Source organism: Olea europaea, unplaced genomic scaffold (assembly GCF_002742605.1).
Source record: "Olea europaea var. sylvestris unplaced genomic scaffold, O_europaea_v1 scaffold1165, whole genome shotgun sequence".
In the NCBI taxonomy this organism is placed as follows: Eukaryota; Viridiplantae; Streptophyta; class Magnoliopsida; order Lamiales; family Oleaceae; genus Olea; species Olea europaea.
In genome coordinates, this window is record NW_019229053.1 from 11,223 (window position 1) to 32,921 (window position 21,699).

Consider the following 21,699-nt stretch of genomic DNA (forward strand, 5'->3'; position numbering starts at 1 on the left):
AACCAAAAAAAAAAAAAAAAAAAACAGCCTATGACTTCGTTTCTCAGGAAATTCACACAACAGAAGATCCTGAATTTGAGACTTTCTACAAGGCGGCTAGGAAGACTCACTAGACCAACAGCCAGACCAAGAATGAATGTGTAGAATACGAATGTATATAGCTGTTCAACCTCGGTAAGAGAGCTACGTTGGGTCAAGTGTTTTAACTATAACAAAGTAAGGTTACAGTATAATTAGGCCCCACAGGGTCCAACAATAAGTAGCATAGAAGGTACCTGTTGACCGAGGAAGGGATTTCCACCAGGTCCACCAATGGCAAATCCGCCATCCTTAATTTCATATAGCAGATAGCACTAGGCTAAATAACTTGTGCTCCTAATCGTTCATGCAAGCATTGTGCTAGGATTCTGTTAAACTTGGATTTGAAACAGTTAAAATTTGCAGTTTTTTCCATGCATATATAACAATTTTTCAGCTTACACCAATGATATCAATACTGTTGCATTAATAATATGAAAATATGCTGAATTTGAAACAACCTTGTGAGTTAAACTAGGTATTCGGGGAATATAGCTGGCTAACCTGAAGAATCTTGACTCTACCAGCAACATCAGGCCGATCCACAGTGACCTGTCGATCAAACCTTCCAGGCCTTAATAATGCTGCATCTAGAACATCCGGTCTGTTCGTTGCAGCCAACACTATAACACCTGAATTCCCTGAAAATCCATCCATTTCAGTCAAGAGCTGATTAATGGTCTGCTCTCTCTCATCATTCCCACCTCCAAGTCCTGCCCCTCTCTGCCTCCCCACTGCATCAATCTCATCAATGAACACAATGCAAGGTGCTTTCGATTTGGCCTTTTCAAACAAATCCCTCACTCTTGAAGCTCCTACACCTACAAACAATTCCACAAACTCTGAGGCTGCACACGAAAAGAATGGCACCCCAGCCTCACCAGCAACTGCCCTGGCTAAAAGGGTTTTCCCAGTACCAGGAGGACCAACCAGAAGACACCCTTTCGGGATTTTTGCGCCCAAAGCAGTGTATTTATCAGGATTTTTCAAGAAATCAACCACTTCTTGCAACTCCAACTTTGCTTGATCAGCCCCAGCCACATCAGCAAACGTGATACCAGTCTCCGGCACCTCCTGGAACTTAGATTTCGACCTGCCGAAATCCATCGGCCCTCCTAGACCTCCAGGCCCACCTGGACCACCCTGTGCCCTCCTGAACAGAAAGAAAAGCCCAGCAAAGGCAAGGAATGGGAAGATCAGATTTCCAATAAAATTAAACAACCCATTTCCTGAATCACCCTCAGAAACAGAAATATCAACACCATTCATCGCCAAAATGTCAATTAAATCCGGGTCATTGGGCAGAATCACAGAAGCCCTGTGGCCATCCACTGCTGTAAGCTGAAGGGTACTTCCGTCTTTGCTGAACCTCACCCTCTCAACCTTACCCTTCTTGACTGCATTCAGGAACTCACTATAACGCCAATTGGATCCCTCAGGGAGGTCAGAAGTCGACTGGGCCTGTGGCTTTGGGGCCGTCAAAACAAGATTCTGTGAAAAGGGAGACGACGGACCAGGCTTGGGTGCCTCAGATTGAAGCACTGGCGGCGAAGCCGCAGGTGGGGTGGCGTTATCTACTGCCAATGCTTGGGGAGTAATCGAAGAAAACAGTAAAGCAGCTAAAGTGGCATGTGATTGAACATTCTTCAAAGATTTTGAATTCTTGTTAAAAATCGAATCTTGTACTCGGAATTTTCTTGGAACTGTTTTGGGTGTAGGAGGAGAAATTAAAATTTTGGTGCCAAAAAAGTTAAAGGAGAGTAAAGGGTTTGTTGATGTTAAAGCCATTAGAGGTTCTGCAATTCAATTTCAGGTTTTCTTATGCTTGAATTTTCCAATATCTTGAAGATTATAGGGTTGGTGCAGGTTGGAAAAGAAATGTAAAATTTGTTAGGAGTGTGATTTTATGGGAGAGAGAGAAAAATCAAAATTGAATTAGGAATGAATGGAAACCATAGAAAGGGATGTTGCTTGGGTTGCCTCTACGTGTGTGGAATGTTATCCAGTAATGCTGCTTTAATTCTTGATTTTTATCGTATGATGAAAAAGAAAAAGAAGTCTTGAAAATAATATTTTCTGCAAGAATTTTTTTCATTTCTTTCTTGGAAAGAAAATAGTATTATTAGATACAAATACTATCAATGTCGTATATAATTTGGAAAATAAAGCACATAGCTTAGTAAAACAAAAATAAATATATTAATAAAATAGTTATGTAATGAACACCTTTCAAGAAGAAATTTCCGAAGATAAGAATTGCAATATTTTGGTAGAGATACGGAGAACTTTAACTTTTGAGTTTTCGATAGTTAGGAATTTACCTCACTAAGCACAAGGTGAAATGGCGCATTACAATAGGTGATGAGAAATAATGGGTAATTACAAAATGAATCATACTATAAGTACAGAATTTTTTGATAGAAAAACTTTATAGATAACACATGGCGCAACATTATTAGAAGATGGAAAAAAAAAACAGTCTACTTACATTTTGTCACATCAACGTTGATATAAGTTCCGTCAAATTTTCCCTGTACTTATGGCTTTAGGCTTATAAAATTTATTATACTACCTATTATAGTGTGACATGTCATCCGAGTGCTTAACATAAGTTCAGCACAAATATTTAGAAGATTAGACCAGTTGGATAGTTAATAGATAAAATGCTTGTAAAATGAAGTTGGTGTAACGCTAGTTATCAGAACCGATAAAATATGAATGAAAATAGCATTGAATTGAAGGATCTAGTTGTTCATATTTAAATGAATCAAACATTGAATGGGACCCCATTTGGTTTGACTAAATCAAATTTTTAGAAATTTTTGACAAAATTTGAAAAAAATATAATTGAAAAATTTATGAAAGTTATGAATTCCATAAAATTAATGGTTGAAAATAAGTTAAAAAAATAAATGAATTTTAAAAATTGAGACCAAATAGAGTCTCAACAATAGTGATTAAAGGATTCACCGAATCGAGACCCTTGGATAAAGTTCTTTCCTTCATTAGGCTAATTGCCTAACAATCTTGCATGAAGTTAAATTGACTTCACAAGTTGAGTCCCGAGTGCACTTAAGCCCCTATTTGATTTAGTAAAAATAAAAAATTTAATTGATTTTTAGTAAAAGTTTAGGAATTATGTCATTGAAAAATTGAGTTGAAAATGAATTTTCGAAAAATAAGGACCAAACATGAACCAAAAATTAATTGTCCACGACACCACGACTTTCATGGTGAACATCTACTAATGATACACATGGTAACACTCAACCCCACTACACCATAGGATTTTCTAAGTCATCAATCATAATCAACACTCGTGTCGTTTATCTGGTCCTGATAATAACAAAATCTTAAATTCATGCACAACCATAGTCGAAGATTACAGATGTTGTGCCTGGTGACCTCACGTTCTCTCGACCGGTCATACCATGATGGGCTACTAGACACCCCTAATGAAGAACGCAACCCATTAGCATGGACCAATCCCGTGAAGAACACACGTAGTGATCAATATAGATTTCCTGTACCATTTAAACTACAAGTTCACAATTATTTGCCACCCAAATCAATTGAACTAAACATCAAAAATGCAATACAGTATTGCCACGCCACACTAAAGTAGCATTAGAAACAAATTTTATCAACTCAGTAAAGCAAAAATCCTAGTTCTTATAATAGGATATCAATAATAAGAGAAATAAAATCAATACTGCAGATCACCAAACTATATTGAAGAGAAGCATCCAATGTAATATGCATTTAGAAAACATTCAAACAGCAAACAAAATAACAGTTGCGCATAATCTCATGTTCAAGCCATTCGCTTCACACAATCAACTTATTGTTGTACAGAAACAAGTTCATTTCCAAATGACAAAGATACCAAGAACTGATAAGTAAAGCGCTTCATATTTCATTTTCGGCTATCCATCGGAAACCTGCAACATAGTATGCAATGTTAAATTTTGATTAATCTAACACAATACGGAAAATAAATAGTACGACTATAAATTGTGTGTGAACTTCACAAGGACCCTTCTAGATTTCTTTTATTAAAAAATTAGCAACAACCACTATTACAGTAAATAGGATGCCTGTCGAGCACAGTTACCGTCTCATGCCTATGGTAGCATAACTAGTATGTGTACGACCATTCAAAAAGAAAATTATCCAGCAACAAAGGGGTGAAACTGACAAAACATTAAACCACAGACCACAGCCAAGGAGAAGACCATGGGACAAGGGGTAGGACCGGACCAATGCTCCCATAAAGTTCTTGAAGATTTAGTGTAGCTCACATATTTCTCAAAATAATCCACTTAACACTACCACCACTCCTATTCTCCAGGAAAAAGGGAAGAAAATCAATGTCATTCTACTCTTAACTAATTCTTAATAAACGCATCTGGATCAGTAAACATTGGTCCCATCCTACCCCTCGTTCTCTAATGAGTTGGTTAACATGGGCTTCCATCCCAAGATCAAATGACTGTCAAATGAGCTGTCCAATTTTACTTAGCCAGTGCTCTGGGAGTATTGTTCAACTAACGTGAGATGGTATCTGCTGACCCTTCCGCACACGTGACCCAAGCTCACACCTAATCCAATTAGGTGTGGTGGCCTATTTCACATTGATACTATTATGACTTATGAGGGATCAATGTTGAAGCCAGGTATCTTCATAGTATAATTCTTGTCAGGAACCAGGGTAGTACGTCAATCATTAAACCAATCAAAATCACGAAGTTGTCCATAAAACAAACTGTAATTTGATTACATAGTCACGTCTCTTCATCAAGGGATATTATGTTGTTCACACTGTAATTACTTTTTGGTTCACCAAAACCTGAGCAGAGGCTGTTTGTTAGCATTTTTTAAAATGAAATCATATTTGGAATGAAAAAAGATATTTATGGAGAGACCATTATTTGTTATAAATTAATATGGAAATAATGTCATTCTTAGCAAGATGGAAGTAGGGTTTACTAGTTCTAGACCAAAAAAAGAAAGAGATAAGAAAGAAAGGAAGATTACCTAATGATGATCTTCGTGGCCATCCCAAGGATGCCTCCAGCCCTGAAAGCATGGGAACCGTGTGAGAAAATCTTTATGCTAAACGTTCAGCTAAATCATTAAGAAAAAGAAGGAAAACATCACATCTAAATTCTAATCAATGATAAAAAGGGTAAAAAAAAAAAAATTCATTTTAGCTCACCAATACTACAGGACCATCTTTCTTTGCCCTGTACAAAATCCAAAACCTGAAAAAACAACCATGTCGATTTATAGCTGAAAAGCAATATGATAATAGAAAATTTCAATATAGTGCATGGAACACACATGCTTACATATTGAGTATCATGGATACTGTTATTTCACTAATCTACTGTGAGAAGATCTTTAAAACTTTCAGTCAAGATGATAATGAAAGAACAAAGGTTAATGCATCGCATGCATTGATTTGTGCATGTATTGATATTCTGTAAGACTTTTTTTCTTGGCAAAATCAATAATAAAAAAGATTAATAGTAATAATAAATAAATAAATGTCGGTTGATGAGATCCAAATGATTATGTTCTTAACATTTCTATGTGAATTGGGCTTCCAATTTTACAAACCAACTCATAATTAAGCATCATTATAAAATCTCCCTACTGGAATATTCAGAAGGCCTTTATTCATCATAAAAAATGTAAATAGTGTCTAACTAATCCAAGCAATATGGGAGAATACTATGTAGGCAACAAGATGGGGCAACAGTCCCCAATGGCGTATCCTCCTTTTGCACCTTTCCGCTTCACGGCACAATCTATCACCATTCAATAGGAATTACTTCTCTTTTTCATTTTGGAGGGAAGGGGCTCTTATTCAGACAAATTAGGTGCAAGATTAATTTGTATGGCTTCACAACCCATGGTGAAAATGCCTTTTATTGGACAATGCCTTCAGCAGAACCTTTATAACAAGGACCCTTGCAAAAGAACACTCAGAAAGACTTCAAAATATAAACATGCAACCTTACTGGAGAAAGATATGATGGTGGGCCCACATTTACAGTCATTCGTCATATTCCAACCCCTGTTTGAGCGTATAGACTCATAGCACATTAGGAGCACGGCCACAATACTCGTTCTTCAATACCTCAAGCATTATTTTAGTACAACATGGAAATAATTCCAGCCCTATTGTGACAAAAGAGATAATCTAATTTCCAAAGCTCCAATATTGTGTGCGGTGGAAATTTATCTACTGCTACACTTTCTTAAGCATAATAACAGCAAAGACACCTCATCATGTCAACATGGGAAAATGCTCCAAAAATGTGTGTGAGTGGTTAATACCCACTAAGTGGGTGGTTAGTAGCCACTAAGCTACAATTAATTATTAGAATATACTACAATTAATTATTAGAATATATATATGTATACATATATACATGTATATCTGTATACATATATACATACATACATATATATACATATATGTGGGTTAGCTATGGGGGTCTGAAGTATTATTTGGTTTGTATGTGGTTTCCTTCCTACCCAAAAGGAAATGTACCCAAAAATAAACCATCACCCATATTCTTGACTAAATTTCTCATAAATAGGTCATAAATTCAGTGGTTATATACACTTCCATCTTCAATTAGCAAAAATAAAATAAAACCTGAAACGAATAAACAGTTACACAATTTTCTATGCACACCAGATCTAAAGTAATTACAATAATCAATAAGAAATTAAAGCAACATCTTTCGACTCATGATCGCGATCGAGTGAATGAATTTACCACATGACGGCACATAGGCCCTTGCCAGTAACAGTATGCCACCGCTTGGGTTGGTGCAATGTTACGCCTTTGTACGTTACGCCGTGGCCGTGTCCTCCTCCCATACTCCTCTTGGCCTGATTTCACTACAGAATTTGTTTGAGTTGTAATCGAAAGGTGCAGGTCTATTTGTAAGAAAGGGGGAAAATGAGATGTCAAAATAGGAATTCTGGCCCTTCAGGTTTGGGAAAATCTCAAATATTCCCTTAATTATTGATTTGTTCAATTCAATCCTTTTATTTTTCAACAATTATTTTAATTTGATATGTAATCAGCGAATTTGGTATTTCTAAGTCGTCGATATTTGTATCAATAAGTATCATTCACTTATTCATTTTTAATTTTTATTTATTTATAAATTAAATTGTGTATGAACGGAGGCTAAATTGTTTATAATTGTGCCAATTTCAATATGTTCGATTGTCTATCAAGTGAAACATATATGTTCATTTTTGGTGAAAAATAAAATTCAGATTTTAATGCAGTTCAATGTCAACAATTAATTATGATCAAAACACGTTGAAATTTATCTTTAAATTGAAAAAATTGCTGCTATCTTCTTTATCATTCTTTAACATATACATCTTTAGTAGCATTATTCCCAATCTATTTCTCGAAATCTTTGAATTCCAAATAAGAATGAGTTCTCGATAATAATTATATTTATTCCCATTATTATTGAAATTCATTTTTCTCTCTTCAACCATACATTTTTAAATAAAATAATATTACACACAATCTTAAATTTTTTTATTTTTATTTTTTGACCATGTATTCTTCATCAATTTGACAATTTCAAATAGGCTCTTAGTCAATAGAATTATATTTTTTTAATGGATTAAATTAAACAAGAGGTAATTGTGTCTATAACATTTATTAGAGTAAACTACACTAGTATTATCTCATTTTTAAAATTTATGTAAGTCTTATCATCCAATATACAAATATGAATTTCTCAACCTTTCTTTTGTCTTTATAATATAATTTATGGTTATTCCACTGTAATGGAAGTGGTTGACAATGAAGTGACATAATGTGATTTAGCAAGATGTAATTGGACAAAAAACTTATCATATTTAAAACAATCCAATGCTAACATGTCATGTAACATTATGTCGACCATCATGTGATTGTAGCATAATTCTATAATTTTAAACTATATTTTCTTGACTTTTTTATTTTATTTTTACTTTAAGTAAAAAAAATTTGTAGCTAGAAGAAAACTAATCTTTTTCTTCTTAGTGCACAAAGTGATTCCACCTGAATATTTTTTTCACCTGAAATCCATTTTCTTGTAAAAAAAAAAAAAAAATCATTGAACCAAATTTAATTATTTAAGTTTATCTTTCCTATGTGTTTTATACTTAAGGGGAAAAAGTGTGTCAATTACGAAAAATGCTTGTTCTTTAAGTTTTTTTTTTTATAATATTCACTAAATTATTTGAAGATACAATTTTAGGTCCATCAATAAATTATTTTTAAACAAGGGCAATTAGTACAAAACGTCCCTACATTTCAAACTTTTTGTGAAAAAGCCTTTACCTTTCATTTTTTGACAATTTCACCATCACCTTTGCCTTTTATTGCGCAAAACGTCATTCTATCCACCCTCCATTAAAATGTACTGTTAAATCAAGGAAATTGGAATTTTTATAATCAAAAGGTAGGGTTAAGATCGTCCAAACACATTTCTCTTCGTTGGCTTCAATCCCGCCCCTTCATAACGCATCAATGGGTTGGGTTATTGATGTCCAAAAAGCACTTTCTGATTATGTGGCCCTTATTTTTTCTTCGCAGTGGGTTTGGTTATTGATGTTAATTGTTAAGTACCGGTTTTGATATATTTGGTTATTAATGTTGTTTGTTGAGTATTGATTTTGCTGGGTTTGGTAATTGAGCTTAGTCGTTGATTACTGATTTTGCTGTGTTCGAAATGCGTCTTAGGGAAATTCCATTGCAGGATATATAAACAGGGTTGTCTCTGCCTTAAAATATGTAGAGACGATTTTCACAATTTTTAACAAAGGTAGGGATGTTTTGCGCAAATACAATGAAAAGATAGGGGTGTTTTGCACAAAGACGATATAAAGGTATGGATGTTTTGCGCAAGACAATATAAAGATAGGGATTGTCACCATAAGTTCAACTTCACATTAAATTGGGAAGAAGACCCGTTTATCTTCTTCATCTTTTCCATTTCTAAGTATTGCCCATTCACATAATCACATTTTAATTGATCTTCTCACTTTACCCTTTATTTACACCTTTCGTAAGAACAAAATGGGAATGAACATTTCAATTTTATCGACCACATATTCATTCTTTTCATATACATTGTCAAAAAAATTTTAACAATCAAGCATTACAGTATCTATAATGAAGCTCAACCATAGATATAATAATTTCTATCATTTTTCCTTATGTATTGAATGAAATATTTCTTTACAAATTATTTTATTTATTTTCATATTACTTTTTAGTTATGCATAACATTTGAAGAAGGCGGCAATGAAGCCTCAATGTAGAACCAATGTGTTTGGACAATCTTATCCTTGCCTTTTGAAAAAAAAAAAAAAAAAACTCATTTTCTTTGATTTAATGGTGCATTTTAACGGGGAGTGGATGTAGGGACGTTTTTCGCAATAAAAGGCAAAGGTGGGGGGGTGAAATTGCCAAAAAATAAAAGGTACTGACGTTTTCCACAAAAATCTTGAAAGGTAGGGATGTTTTGTGCCAATTACCCTTTAAACAAATAATTTGTTCTTATTCTTAATTGAGAAATATATAGTATTTTGAAAATATAAAAGTTACACTAGATTAATTGCATCAGGGAAAAGTTTAGTTGGGCCATACTTCATTTTCCTCTTTTGGGAAAAATTCATATTTTACGTGCATCCTTTACACCATTTCAAAAATTAGGTAAGAAGTTTGAAAATTCAAAATTCAGCTTTGTATTTAATTAATTAAAAAATATTTATTAAATAAATATATTAAAATCACAGTTAAATAATTAATGATCACATATTTATTTACTAATCACATATCATCAAATTAATTGGTCACAAATTTATTTACTGGTCATATATAAAAAAATTTATAAGTCACAAATAATTTCGATGTCACGGATCAAAAATTTTAGAGGTCACAGAGTCACGGATTATCAAATTTCAAAGTCACAGACCAAATCGTTGAGATCACAGATTGTCAAATTTTAAGGTCACATGCCAAATCGTTGGTCACATATACCAAATACTCCATTGCCGAACCCAATCCACCACCAATGATTGGTCACAGAGCAACCAAATGGTCACCACCACCAACAATGTCGCCATCACTAGATCCAACACATTGCCAACAAAAATACCACAACTACCACTATTAGATCCATACACACAGAAATGACACAAATCAGCACAAATACACCACAAATCAACCACCTCCACAACCTGCGCCAATAAATGTTGTCGCCGCCGTAGCCACAACAATAATCCTAAAACCACCAAAAACATAAAATCACTGCAGCCTCGATCTGTGCCATCACCATGTCGTTACAGCCATCGCGCACAGCACCGCGTCGAGATCTCCATTCCCCCCCCATAGAACAGCACACCTCCACTACCACCGCAATCACAAAACTAGGACACCATCACAGTGCGCCGCTCCACCTTCCCTGATGGAGCCACTGCAAGGCGCCGATCAACCGGCTAGAATAGAGAGAGTGTGCGTAGGGAGAGGGATAAAGATGAAATTGAGAGAGGGAGAGAGATCTAGGGTTTGCTAAATGGGAGTTGAAATCGGCTTTTATTGTGTTTTAATTTAATATTTAAATATATAATAATTAAATTGAAACCTAAAATTTGCATAAACAATTTTGGAACCTGACTCTTGCATTGGGATCTCCAAGTACCTATGATTCTGTAATTTCCTCTTTTACCAATCTTTAGTTGGACCAAATTGGATTGTCAAGCTATAAAAAAAATGGTCATGAACATTGGGGAAAACCCCAAGTCCAACTCATTTTAAAAATGTTGCTTACGCAAAAACTTTTTATATTAGGGTGACAAAAATACCCTTAAAGTTAAAGGTTTTTTGAAAAATTATATGAAAAGTTTTTTGAAAGTAAATAATATTGTGTAATATTAAAAAGTGACACAATGTCACTTTTTTTAATAAAAATTGTCACTTTTTAGTAAAAAAATAAAATTGACACATTTTATTAAAAAAATTGAAGTAAAAATCACTTTGATTCTATCATGCATATTTGGATTGGACTAAAGAGAGAGTCAAAAAAGGATCTTTCGTGTATAATCCTGCATAATCTTGAATGTTATTAGTTCTGGCACATCCCATTTCGCTGCCACTACTCTACCATAGAGGCCAACGATAGACAATAATCCCCCTGAACACAGCTTATGAACGGATCTTGTAGGATTCCCAAGAAATTCTTCATTTTTTTCCGAAAACAAATGAAAGACGTCTTTGTTAAGGATTTTCAGACCAGTCTATGCTTGTTCAAAGATCCTTTCATACATTATGTTAGGTATCTAGGACCATCATACTTGCAGACCATCGATGAACTGATCGGATTAACAAGCCAAAGTTAGCTTCCGTCATGATGTATTGAACAGAGGCTTCACTTTTATTAAAAATTGATGTTTGTTACTAAAAAGAAGGATAAATATCAAGAAGATGAGTGAAAAAATGTGACAAACAATAAAAAGAAGTGACGAGATTTTTTAAAAAGTGACAAATACTAATAAAAATAACAAAAATTCAAAAAAGTGACGAATTCTAAAAAGTTACACAAATAAAAAAAATGTGATAGAAAAAAAAAAGTGACAACACTCAAAAAGTGACAAACTAAAAAAAAAAAAGACAGATTTAAAAAGTGACACAAATTCAAGAAAAGTGATCGAAAAAAAAGGGTGACAAACACTCTATGTCACTTTTTTATTAAAAAATAACATACAATGTGTACTTTTATTAAAAAAAAATTGATATTTATCACTCAAAATTGATAGAATTTAATATCCAAAAGAAATTCTTATAAACAAATTAAAAGTTTAGTCAAAGATGTATTGTTTCTAGTTTTTGTCTTCATATTTGCTCTTGTTTCGATTGGAAAACAGCCATTGATACAGGAGTTCGACAAATTGGTATTAGTGGAAGATGACTCTTGACAGGTAGAGTGGAAAACTAGAATGGAGAATTGAGAGCTATCGCCAAGAATTGAACAGCATCTTATTGGCTTCATCCTCAGGTATAGGTTGCTAAAGATGAGAACATTTACGATTGGTGTACATAATCTGGGTACATAGGGGTGTCCACACCTCTCACGTGAGGTGAGACCTGCACGAGGTGAGCCCCACCCCATGTGAGGGGTGTGAAAGCCCTTATGTACATATTTTATGTACACCAAGACTTATCTATATGAAAAATGGAGTACATTGTTGTTGCGAAAGAGATAGAGCAACAGCAGTTAGAATCAAAATCTTATGCTCAGTGTCTACATTTCCCAGCAATTTCTCACCAAAATTGCTTTCTATCTCTGCTGGAAATGGGACCCGGCTCCATAATCACCGACCAAATCCGTGTCGGATGTGAGTTTTCACTTGAAATCGAGGTTTGGTGAAGGAGACGACAATTAGGGATTTTTTTTAATTAGGTTTTTGAAGATAGAAAGAAAGGGAGAGAAGGGTAAATGGGTTTGGAAGCCATGGGAGCAACACTAAGGGTTTTGGGAGATTTCAGGGCGTAATTATTATGGTCATTAGATGTTTTAATTTATTTAAGTGTTTTAATCAAATTTGTTCACTTTTTAGAATAGGAAGCCTAATTTCCTCATTATAATAAATTCACATAATATCTTTTATAAATACATCACATTTTAATTATATTAAAAAATCTTAAATTTTATCATATTTATACTTTTTTTATCACATTCTTAATTTAATCATTCCATTAACTAGCAAATCTTGTTATTTATCACGATTTTCGTCCAAAAACACAATTAGCATGATTTAAAACGAAGGACAAATAATTAGTCTCAATTTTATTTTATTTATGTTCACTTATTTAGAAATATAATGAAGAAATATGTTTTTTTTTTCACAATATCTTAATTAATTTTTTTAATCTAAAAATCGTAATCAAGGACAAGTGTTAGTATGAGATTATGAATGTGATGAAAATACGATGGGGATATAAATGATATACCGTGTAAAGATTATGAAACTTTATTGTAATTAAAATATTATATAGTTGTTAAAAATTGTGATGTTGACATATTTAGCTTTGTTTTATTATAATCAGTGCTCTAAACAATTCGTCTATGTGACGCCTAGTCTCGAAAGTCGGGCAAAATGTGTCAACAAAAACCATCACCACCACTGCCTACATAAAAAAAAATCACCGCTCACCATTGTCTATATCGACAAAATCATTGTCATCGTCATCACCAAATCCGACAACACCATCGTTAAATCTATCGTCGGTCCAACAAAACTTGCCTCCATAGCCAAATCCAACACCACCGCCTAGGTCAATAAAAACCAATGCGCATCACCGTCTGTATCAACAAAATCACCACTCTCGTCCCCATTGTCAAATTCATCGTCGGTCCTACAAAACCCACATCCATTACCAGATCCACCACTAAATCCGCCACTATCACCACAAACAAAAACCATCGCCACCACCATTTACTGGACGAGGCGCCTCTGCCACCACCCACCAACACTGCCCAACACAGACGCATCGAGTCCAACGTAGATCAACAACCAAACCCAAATCATAGATCACTACAGGGATGTCGTCATAATAGCAATGCACTGCTCGATCTGCGATGATGGCTGTCGATGGCGGTGCTCGGTAAGATAGAGAGAAGAAGAGGCATGGTAGAGAGAGCGAGGAAATTGATTGAAAATGATGAATGAAATAAATATTAGGATTTGGGATGTGAGTATATAATTAATTGAATTTTATAATACTATTATTTAATATTAAATATTATATTATCATCTATTTTTTGTATATGTAAATTATAATTTTGATTTTTGAAATGTAATATTTAAAAGTAGGCTTCCATATAATGTCAAAAAATGATATCAATATAGAGCTCATTTTGTAGCTCGCATTAAATAATATAGATTGGGCTTGAGAAAATGTAAGTTCATATAAGTTAAGTCCAAGTTATTTCAATTCAAAGAAACAAGTTTAATATGTATTATTTTATGTTTTAAAAATGTGCCTTTTAAATAATTAGCAAAAGAAAATAATATGTTATTATATAGTCACAATTATCTAAATGTGAAAAAGGATTAACCATATCATTATTAAATTAAGATTTACTAGCATCAAATTCTGCTTTATCTTGTGCAACGTATATTGTGTACAATAATGCCTCTTGTACACTGCTGTGCACAGCTTTGTGAATTTTTTGGTCACGTGACCACTTAAATTGGTGGGAAAATCATGCTTGCCTTTAACACTGTTGAATATTCTAAACAACCCATATTTGTCTAACTGGGTTTCGGGGTCCCTTGCACACAGAAAAGTAAAATTCAGAGAAAAACCCTCCGAAATTTTCCACCAAAATTCGGAGAAAAATCGCCGGACTGAGTGTGGGATTGAAGGTAAGAACTTGTTTTCCACCAAAATAAATTATGTCCACATGCTTCCTTCGTTAACCCGAGCTTGAAACCTTCCGATTCACCTAAGACTTTCGGCTGAAGGAGACCGCGACCATGCAATCAAACTAGTTTCTTCCGACGGGGATTTAGCTACTTCACTTGTGAAAGGTAATTATTTTGATGAGGAACATTACCCATTTCGACGCAAAATGCTGCAGATTTTCACTTTAGATGTTTAACGTAATTATTCTCATTGTAATTATTTGACATTTTGTGGAAGAAAAATTAGAAAATCTCTTCTTTTATCCTTTTATCCTTTTATGATGTTAAATTCATTCAGGGTTGGGTTTGTGTTTGTGTTCGAATAATTATTATTATTATTTTATTTTTTAAATTAGTGTCCATTAAGATCATACTGTCTAAAATGTGTATAGAATCTGGAAACAACTTGGTGGCATATGGATGGACAGAATGATGGAGAAAGGTAATGTCATTGTAATTTTTCGAAGTTGCACTATTTCGAAACCTATGTATTTTCACTGCTCGGGCAAATTTCTTATTTCATTTCTAATATTATTGAAGCAAGATTTCCATGAACATTTGAACAATACTCAAAATTAATATTGTCATTTAATATGATGCAGGAAAAGAGGTTGTGGAAGTATTGGACAATGAAGTTTTAGTAGAATCCAATAATAACAACAATACGGAGAATGTCGTCAATAATACAAACAATGTTGTCACATTAGACGATGATATCATAGGAGGAGATGGCGTGATTGTGCCAAATTGGTATGGAGTTCAAAGATGAGAAAGAGGTGTATGAGTTTTATAAGAGGTATGCGTATCACGTAGGTTTTCCGGTTAGGAGGAAGAATTCTAGAAAGGGAGAAGATGGAGTAGTGAATTACGTTACGTTGACATGTTGTCGTGAGGGCTGGAGAAGTAGTAATGCAGGTGCTTCTTTGAAGCCGCATCCAACAATTCAGACAGGTTGCAAAGAAAGACTTACTGCTACTTCGATATTCGTCGAATTTGGAAAATTCGCACAATTGATCTCAAACACAATCATAAAACTAGTCCTTCAAAATCCAGATTGTATCGTTGCAATCGAGAATTGAGTGCAAATGTCAAACGCAAGCTCGAAGTGAACGATATGACTGGAATACCTTTGCACAAGAGTTACAACTCATCAGTTGTTGAAGCAGACGGGTATGAGAACATGACTTGCGTGGAAAAAGATTGTCAAAATTACATTGAACAAGTGAGGCGATTAAGACTCGGTGAAGGAGATGTTGCGACAATACAATCCTACCTTTCACAAATGCAAGCACAGTGCTTAGGTTTTTACTTCTATATGGATTTAGATGAAGAGTCACGGATTAGGAATCTCTTCTGGGCAGATAAGAAGTGTAGGCAAGCATATAAGGAGTTCGGGGATGCAGTGACGTTTGATACCACTTAGCTCACAAATAAATACGGCATGCCTTTTGCCCCCTTCCTTGGAGTAAGTCATCATGGACAATCAACACTCTTTGGATGTGGTTTGTTGGCAAATGAAGATACATATACATTTGTTTGGCTATTCAGGACATGGATGTAGTGTATGCATGGTCAAGCACCAAATGGAATCATTACCAATCAAGACAAGACTATGCAAAATGCAATTGCGATAGTCTTTCCAAAGTCGAGGTATAGATGGTGTTTGTGGCATATATTGAAAAAGTTGCCGGAGAAGTTTGGGTACCACGTTCAGAAGGGCTCCATTTTTTTGTCTATACATAGCTTAGTGTATGATACACAAGTCGTTGAGGAATTCTAAGAAGGTTGGAAAGCTATGCTTGATACATATAACTTACATAAGAATGATTGGTTGTTGGGGTTGTTTGAGAACAAGGGTCGTTGGGTGCCATGTTATTTAAAAACAACATTTTAGGCGGAGATGTCAATAACTCAGCGCAGTGAGAGTATGAATGTGTTCTTCGATGGTTATGTGCATTCTAAGATATCGTTGAAATAGTTCGTCGAACAATATAAGCGAGCATTACGAAATAAATTTGAGAAGGAATTCCAAACAGATTTCAAGTCTTACTCATAGATGGTATTCTGTGCAACAAAATATGAAATGGAAAAGCAATTCCAGGTTGTTTATACCATTTCAAAATTTTGGGGATTTCAAGATGAGATAACTGGGAATGTCTACTGCGATATGATATCTGCATTTGATATATGTTCGGAGAAGTTGTATGAGGTTGAGGAGGATGTCATTTACAAAGAAAATGTTAGAAAGAAAAAGTTTTCAGTCACATTTCGAGCAGAGGATTGCAATGTTATTTGCAGTTGCCACTTATTCAAGTTTCGTAGCATTTTGTGTAGACATGACATATCAGTGTTGATGCGTCATGGCGTCACATCACTATTGGAGAGGAACATATTGAAGAGATGGAGACGAGATATTAGTAGAGCCCACACGAGGGTTGTTGTGAATTACTCCGGTTTGGTTAGCACTCCTAGCCAGTTGAGGTATGATAAAATGGGTGAAGTGTTCGCGATGTTGGCAAACAGTGCTGCCAACGATGAAGAGCGAACTCGTGCGATAATAGATTGGATTCAATCGTAGTCCAAAGACATGATGTCTACGAAGACGAGTTGGGTAAGTAATAGCATTTCGCAATCTAATTTGCATTTAGGTTCGCAGCCTAGTTTGCATTTAGATTCACAATCTAGAGCATCACATGACACTGGCAGTGGTACAATACAAAATCCTAAATGTTCAAAAAGAAAGGATGCACCAAAGAAACTTCGTCATAAAAGCTCATTGGAGTCAAGCTCAAAGGAAAAAAAATGTTATTTTTCTTTCACACATTTTTATCATGTGTCGTACATAAATTTGAACGAAGTGAAAATGTCAATTATTCTCATGTCATGCAGGCAGCATCGACTTCCAGCAAAGGATAGAGATCGAGAGCAGCAAAAAACAATCTTCGACCCGACACACCATTCGTTCAGTCCTCGCCACATGTACAATATTCAATGATGACACAATTCTCAAATTCACAAGTCATAGCTGTAAGTATATATTATTGGCAGATGTATTGGAGGCAAGTTTCTAATGAAATTTTCATTTCAAAGAGTCTAACAGACATTAAAAAGACTTCAAACTAAAGAATGAATAAATTTTATGGGTAAATCAGTTTTTTATGTTAAATCGGTTGATTTAATTGTGGACGTTAAACCGAGTTCCTAATTTTGCTATGGAGTCTAAATATTTTATTTCTTACACATTATTAGACCATTCTTGGTCGAACTGATCCATTTTTTGTGGCCAAACATCCAATGAATACAATGATTTTGTATCCTATTTTTCTATCTAATGCAATAATTATGGTTCATTGATTTGCTGAAAGAGTTGTTGTCGTGGAGCCATCTTCTTTTTTATTTGTTCAATGTATACCTACTATTTTGCAAATTGAGGTTGCTTGATTGAAATTTCTTTTAGTCTTTTCCTATTGCACCTACATTGGGATTAAATTGTTCTTTAACTTGCTGACTGTTGGAAATTGGTTTCCAAATTAACTTGAAAGATCGAAAATTGGTTAAGTAAAAATTGAAATCGGAAAGTGTAACTAATGTGTCAACTTCGGCCGAATGTTCGAACTTGATCCGATGGTCAAATTACAAAAGTAAAGCCAACATGTTCTACTCATCGATTAGATGATCGTAGTATATTTGGACATTAGAAACTAATTCCGGGTGAATGAGAAATTGTGGTCCAAATATTGGAGGAAAATACGGTGGAAAAGGGCTAAAATACACTGTCGCTCGATGTTCTTTCGAGCAACAGCGTCATCGTCGCTTGATGTTCGCTCGAGCGACAGTCTCGTTCGCTCGAGCGAAATTCGAGCAAAAAGTGAGCAAAGTATGTTTTGCTCGGATTTTTGAAGCGCTGCTCGAGTGAAAAGCTAGCGAAAATGGAATGTTGCAACTATTCGAAAGATTGCACGATTTGGCCCACACTACTTCTTCCACACCCCTTCCTCCTCTATAAATAGGACCCCTTGGATGTCCCTAGGAGAACATCAACTTATATTTTGCATTGAGTACTCGTCTTCTCTTGCAAAATCTCTCTCCCTTTTTCTTACATAAAATCCCTTTGTAGAGGGAGAAATTTCGTCGATTCGTCAGTTCTTGTGGTGTGAAGTGCTGCTACCACAAGATTAAACATCCGTTGTATCTTGGAAGACAAGTACTGTCAATCATGAGCACCATAGCGGGACAATATTGTCTTAAGGAGAAAGTGTCATCACTTGCCTCGGATTTTATTTCTTTTTCTTCTCCTTTTCTTGTTTCATTTTGATACCTTTATTTTGTGATTTTGTACTACACTTTCCAAGTTTACATATCGATAGTTTGATCATGCTCCTACGGGTTAAACAGTAATTTGTTTTGATACAAACATCAACAACCACCATATCACTCGCATAAACTCCAGAACCAACAATCTTAAGACAATATTTGTCGGTGGTTGTTTTGATTTTGTTTTGGTTTAACCCATACTTTGTTCTTCATTTTGGAATAGTCTTTGTGCATTGTTCCTTTCCCTTACTTTGCGTTGTGATAACCTTCTGTTTTTGTAACAGAAATGAGTACTGTAGAGGCTTCAAGTCAAAAAGGTACAAACATGGTTACGACTATGGCGATAAACACTTCAATCCCGCATGGTGAAAAATCGAAAAAATTTAGGGGCTGTTTGAGCCCCATTATTTGTAGATTATAATGAGATGAATAGTGTTTTTTTTAAAAAATGAGTGGTTGAAAAGTTTTTGATATAAGTGTAATATTATTTTATTGAAGATTGTGTGGTTAAAAGTATGAGAGAGAAAAACTTAATTTAATGTAATGAGAAATAATGGAGCTCAAACGGGGGCTTAGTGGCGTGGATTTTAAAAGACGGCAACAAAAGATGTTATTCTATCTCACTACCCTAAATTTGGCAAAGTTCTTAAAAGAGACCGCACCATCTGTACAAGAGGGAGAAAATAATCGTGAGTCGATTATTGCATTGGATGCATGGAAGCACTTAGACTTTCTATGCTAAAACTACATTTTGAATGGGTTGGACAATACACTATATGGGGTGTATAGTTCTAAAAACTCAGCTAAGGAATTGTGGGATTCTTTGGAAAATAAATACAAGACTAAGGATGCCGGAACCAAGAAGTTCATTGTAGGCAAGTTTTTGGACTACAAAATGGTAGATATCAAAACTGTGATAAGCCAAGTGCAAGAAATTCAAGTCCTCTTGCACGACATACATGCCGAAAAGATGGAACTAAGTGAATCCTTTTAAGTGGCTACCATCATTGAGAAACTCCCTCCTATGTGGAGAGATTTCAAGAACTATCTCAAGCACAAATATAAGGAGATGAATTTGGAAGAATTGATCGTTCGCTTGAGAATTGAAGAAGACAATAGGAAAAATGAAAGGAGAAATATTGACCAACTTGAAGCAAACTTTGTTGAAACAGAAGAAAGGCCTTTGAACAAGAAACGAAAAATCTCAAACGATGCACCGCGTAGAGATAACTCCAAGAAGGCGAAAAGGTTCGAAGGAAAATGCTATAATTGTGGAAAGCCCGGACATCGTTCAAATGAATGTCGAAAGCCTAGGAAACCTGCTCAAGCCAACATGATTGAGAAGGACAACCTTTCAAAATGAATGCAGGAGATGAGTCTATCTGCAATTGTGTCCGAATGCAACATGGTTGGAAACATAAGGGAATGGTGGGTAGATATCGGTGTAACCCATCATGTGTGTGCTGATAGGGCAATGTTTTACAACTATCAAGAACTGAAACGGGAGCAACTATTCATGGAGAATGCTTCAAGTTCCAAGATTGAAGGACAAGGCAAAGTCACTTTAAAGATGACATCTGGAAAAGAGCTAGTCCTCAACAACGTCCTATATGTGCCGGATATTCGAAAGAATCTTGTGTCTGGATCTCTTCTTAGTTAAAATGGTTTCAAACTTGTATTTGTATCCGATAAATTTGTGTTGTCTAAGAGATGTATATAGGAAAATGATACATATATGACGCAATGTTCAAGATGAACATTCTAACTGTTGTACCGAAACAAGGCATTTTGAATACAGTAACAAATTATGTTTACTTGCTTGAGTCTTGTTTATGGTATAATTGATTAGGACATGCGAATTATAATTCATTGCGCAAACTTATGAATCAAAGTTGAATTTCGGCGCTTGAAATTGATCCTAATCACAAATTCAAAATATGTGTTGAAGCAAAATTGGCTAAAACACCGTTCCATTCAATTCAAAGGAACACGGTACCTCTAGAATTAATCTATAGTGATATATGTGATTTGAAATTCGTTCAAACTAGAGGTGGTAAGAAATACTTTATAACTTTTATCGATGATTGTACAAAGTATTGTTATGTCTTTCTTTTAAGAAGCAAAGACGAAGCCTTAAATGTATTTAAACAATATAAGGCTGAAGTTGAAACGCAATTTGACAAACGAATTAAAAAATTCGTAGTGATCGAGGAGGTGAATATGGGGCACCATTTGAAGAATTCTGTTTCGAACATGGAATCATTCATCAAACAACGGCTCCATACTCTCCTTAATCGAATGGAATTGCTGAACGCAAAAATTAAACTCTTAAAGAGATGATGAATGCAATGTTAATAATTTTGGGTTTACCTCAAAACTTGTGAAGGGAAGCTATCTTAACGGTAAATAGTCTTCTCAATCGGATACCGCTTAAGAAAATGGAAGAGACACCATATGAGTTATGGAAAGGTCATTTTCCTTCCTATCAATACTTAAAAGTGTGGGGTGTTTGGCAAAGGTTGAAGTACCCAAGCCTAAACAAATTAAAATTGGTCTCAAAACGATCGATTGCATATTTATTGGAGACACCAATAATAGTAGTGCATATCGTTTCCTAGTACACAAATCCGATACTCAAGATGTATACAAGGGTACCATAATTGAATCAAGGAATGCGGTATTCTTTGAAAACATATTTCCTTACAAAGATAGGGAAACACCAAGTTCAAATAAGAGAACTTATGAATCTGCAAATGGATCTTCAAATGAGGAAAAACCAGGGCGCAGTAAGAGGGCTAGAAC

At 34.9% G+C, this 21,699-nt stretch overlaps 2 protein-coding genes and 1 long non-coding RNA gene across 4 annotated transcripts in view; 1 reads left to right on the forward strand and 2 right to left on the reverse strand.

The window, feature by feature from the left end:
* Positions 1-2,075, reverse strand: part of LOC111373798 (ATP-dependent zinc metalloprotease FTSH, chloroplastic-like) — a 2,674-nt gene extending 599 nt beyond the window's left edge. The window contains exons 1-3 of the mRNA XM_022996361.1: positions 554-2,075; positions 481-496; positions 276-329 (exon numbers count right to left, since the gene is read on the reverse strand). Of these exons, the coding sequence (XP_022852129.1) occupies positions 276-329; positions 481-496; positions 554-1,866 (1,383 nt within the window). The 5' untranslated portion in view covers positions 1,867-2,075. The remainder of the gene's footprint in view (positions 1-275; positions 330-480; positions 497-553) is intronic.
* A 1,704-nt stretch (positions 2,076-3,779) lies between these two features.
* LOC111373784 lies at positions 3,780-10,508 on the reverse strand. The gene is made up of 6 exons (XM_022996345.1): positions 10,411-10,508; positions 10,157-10,285; positions 6,872-7,085; positions 5,297-5,342; positions 5,116-5,157; positions 3,780-4,019 (listed from the first exon to the last, which is right to left on the reverse strand). Exons 1-6 carry the CDS (start codon positions 10,506-10,508, stop codon positions 3,988-3,990), a joined length of 561 nt encoding a protein of 186 aa, XP_022852113.1. The 3' UTR covers positions 3,780-3,987.
* A 3,909-nt stretch (positions 10,509-14,417) lies between these two features.
* Positions 14,418-21,699, forward strand: part of LOC111373789 — an 18,116-nt gene continuing 10,834 nt past the window's right edge. The window contains exons 1-4 of one of the 2 annotated variants that reach the window (XR_002699024.1): positions 14,418-14,709; positions 14,976-15,025; positions 15,186-17,194; positions 17,473-17,610. This is a non-coding gene — a long non-coding RNA (uncharacterized LOC111373789). The remainder of the gene's footprint in view (positions 14,710-14,975; positions 15,026-15,185; positions 17,195-17,472; positions 17,611-21,699) is intronic. The other variant, XR_002699025.1, reaches the window with a different exon arrangement.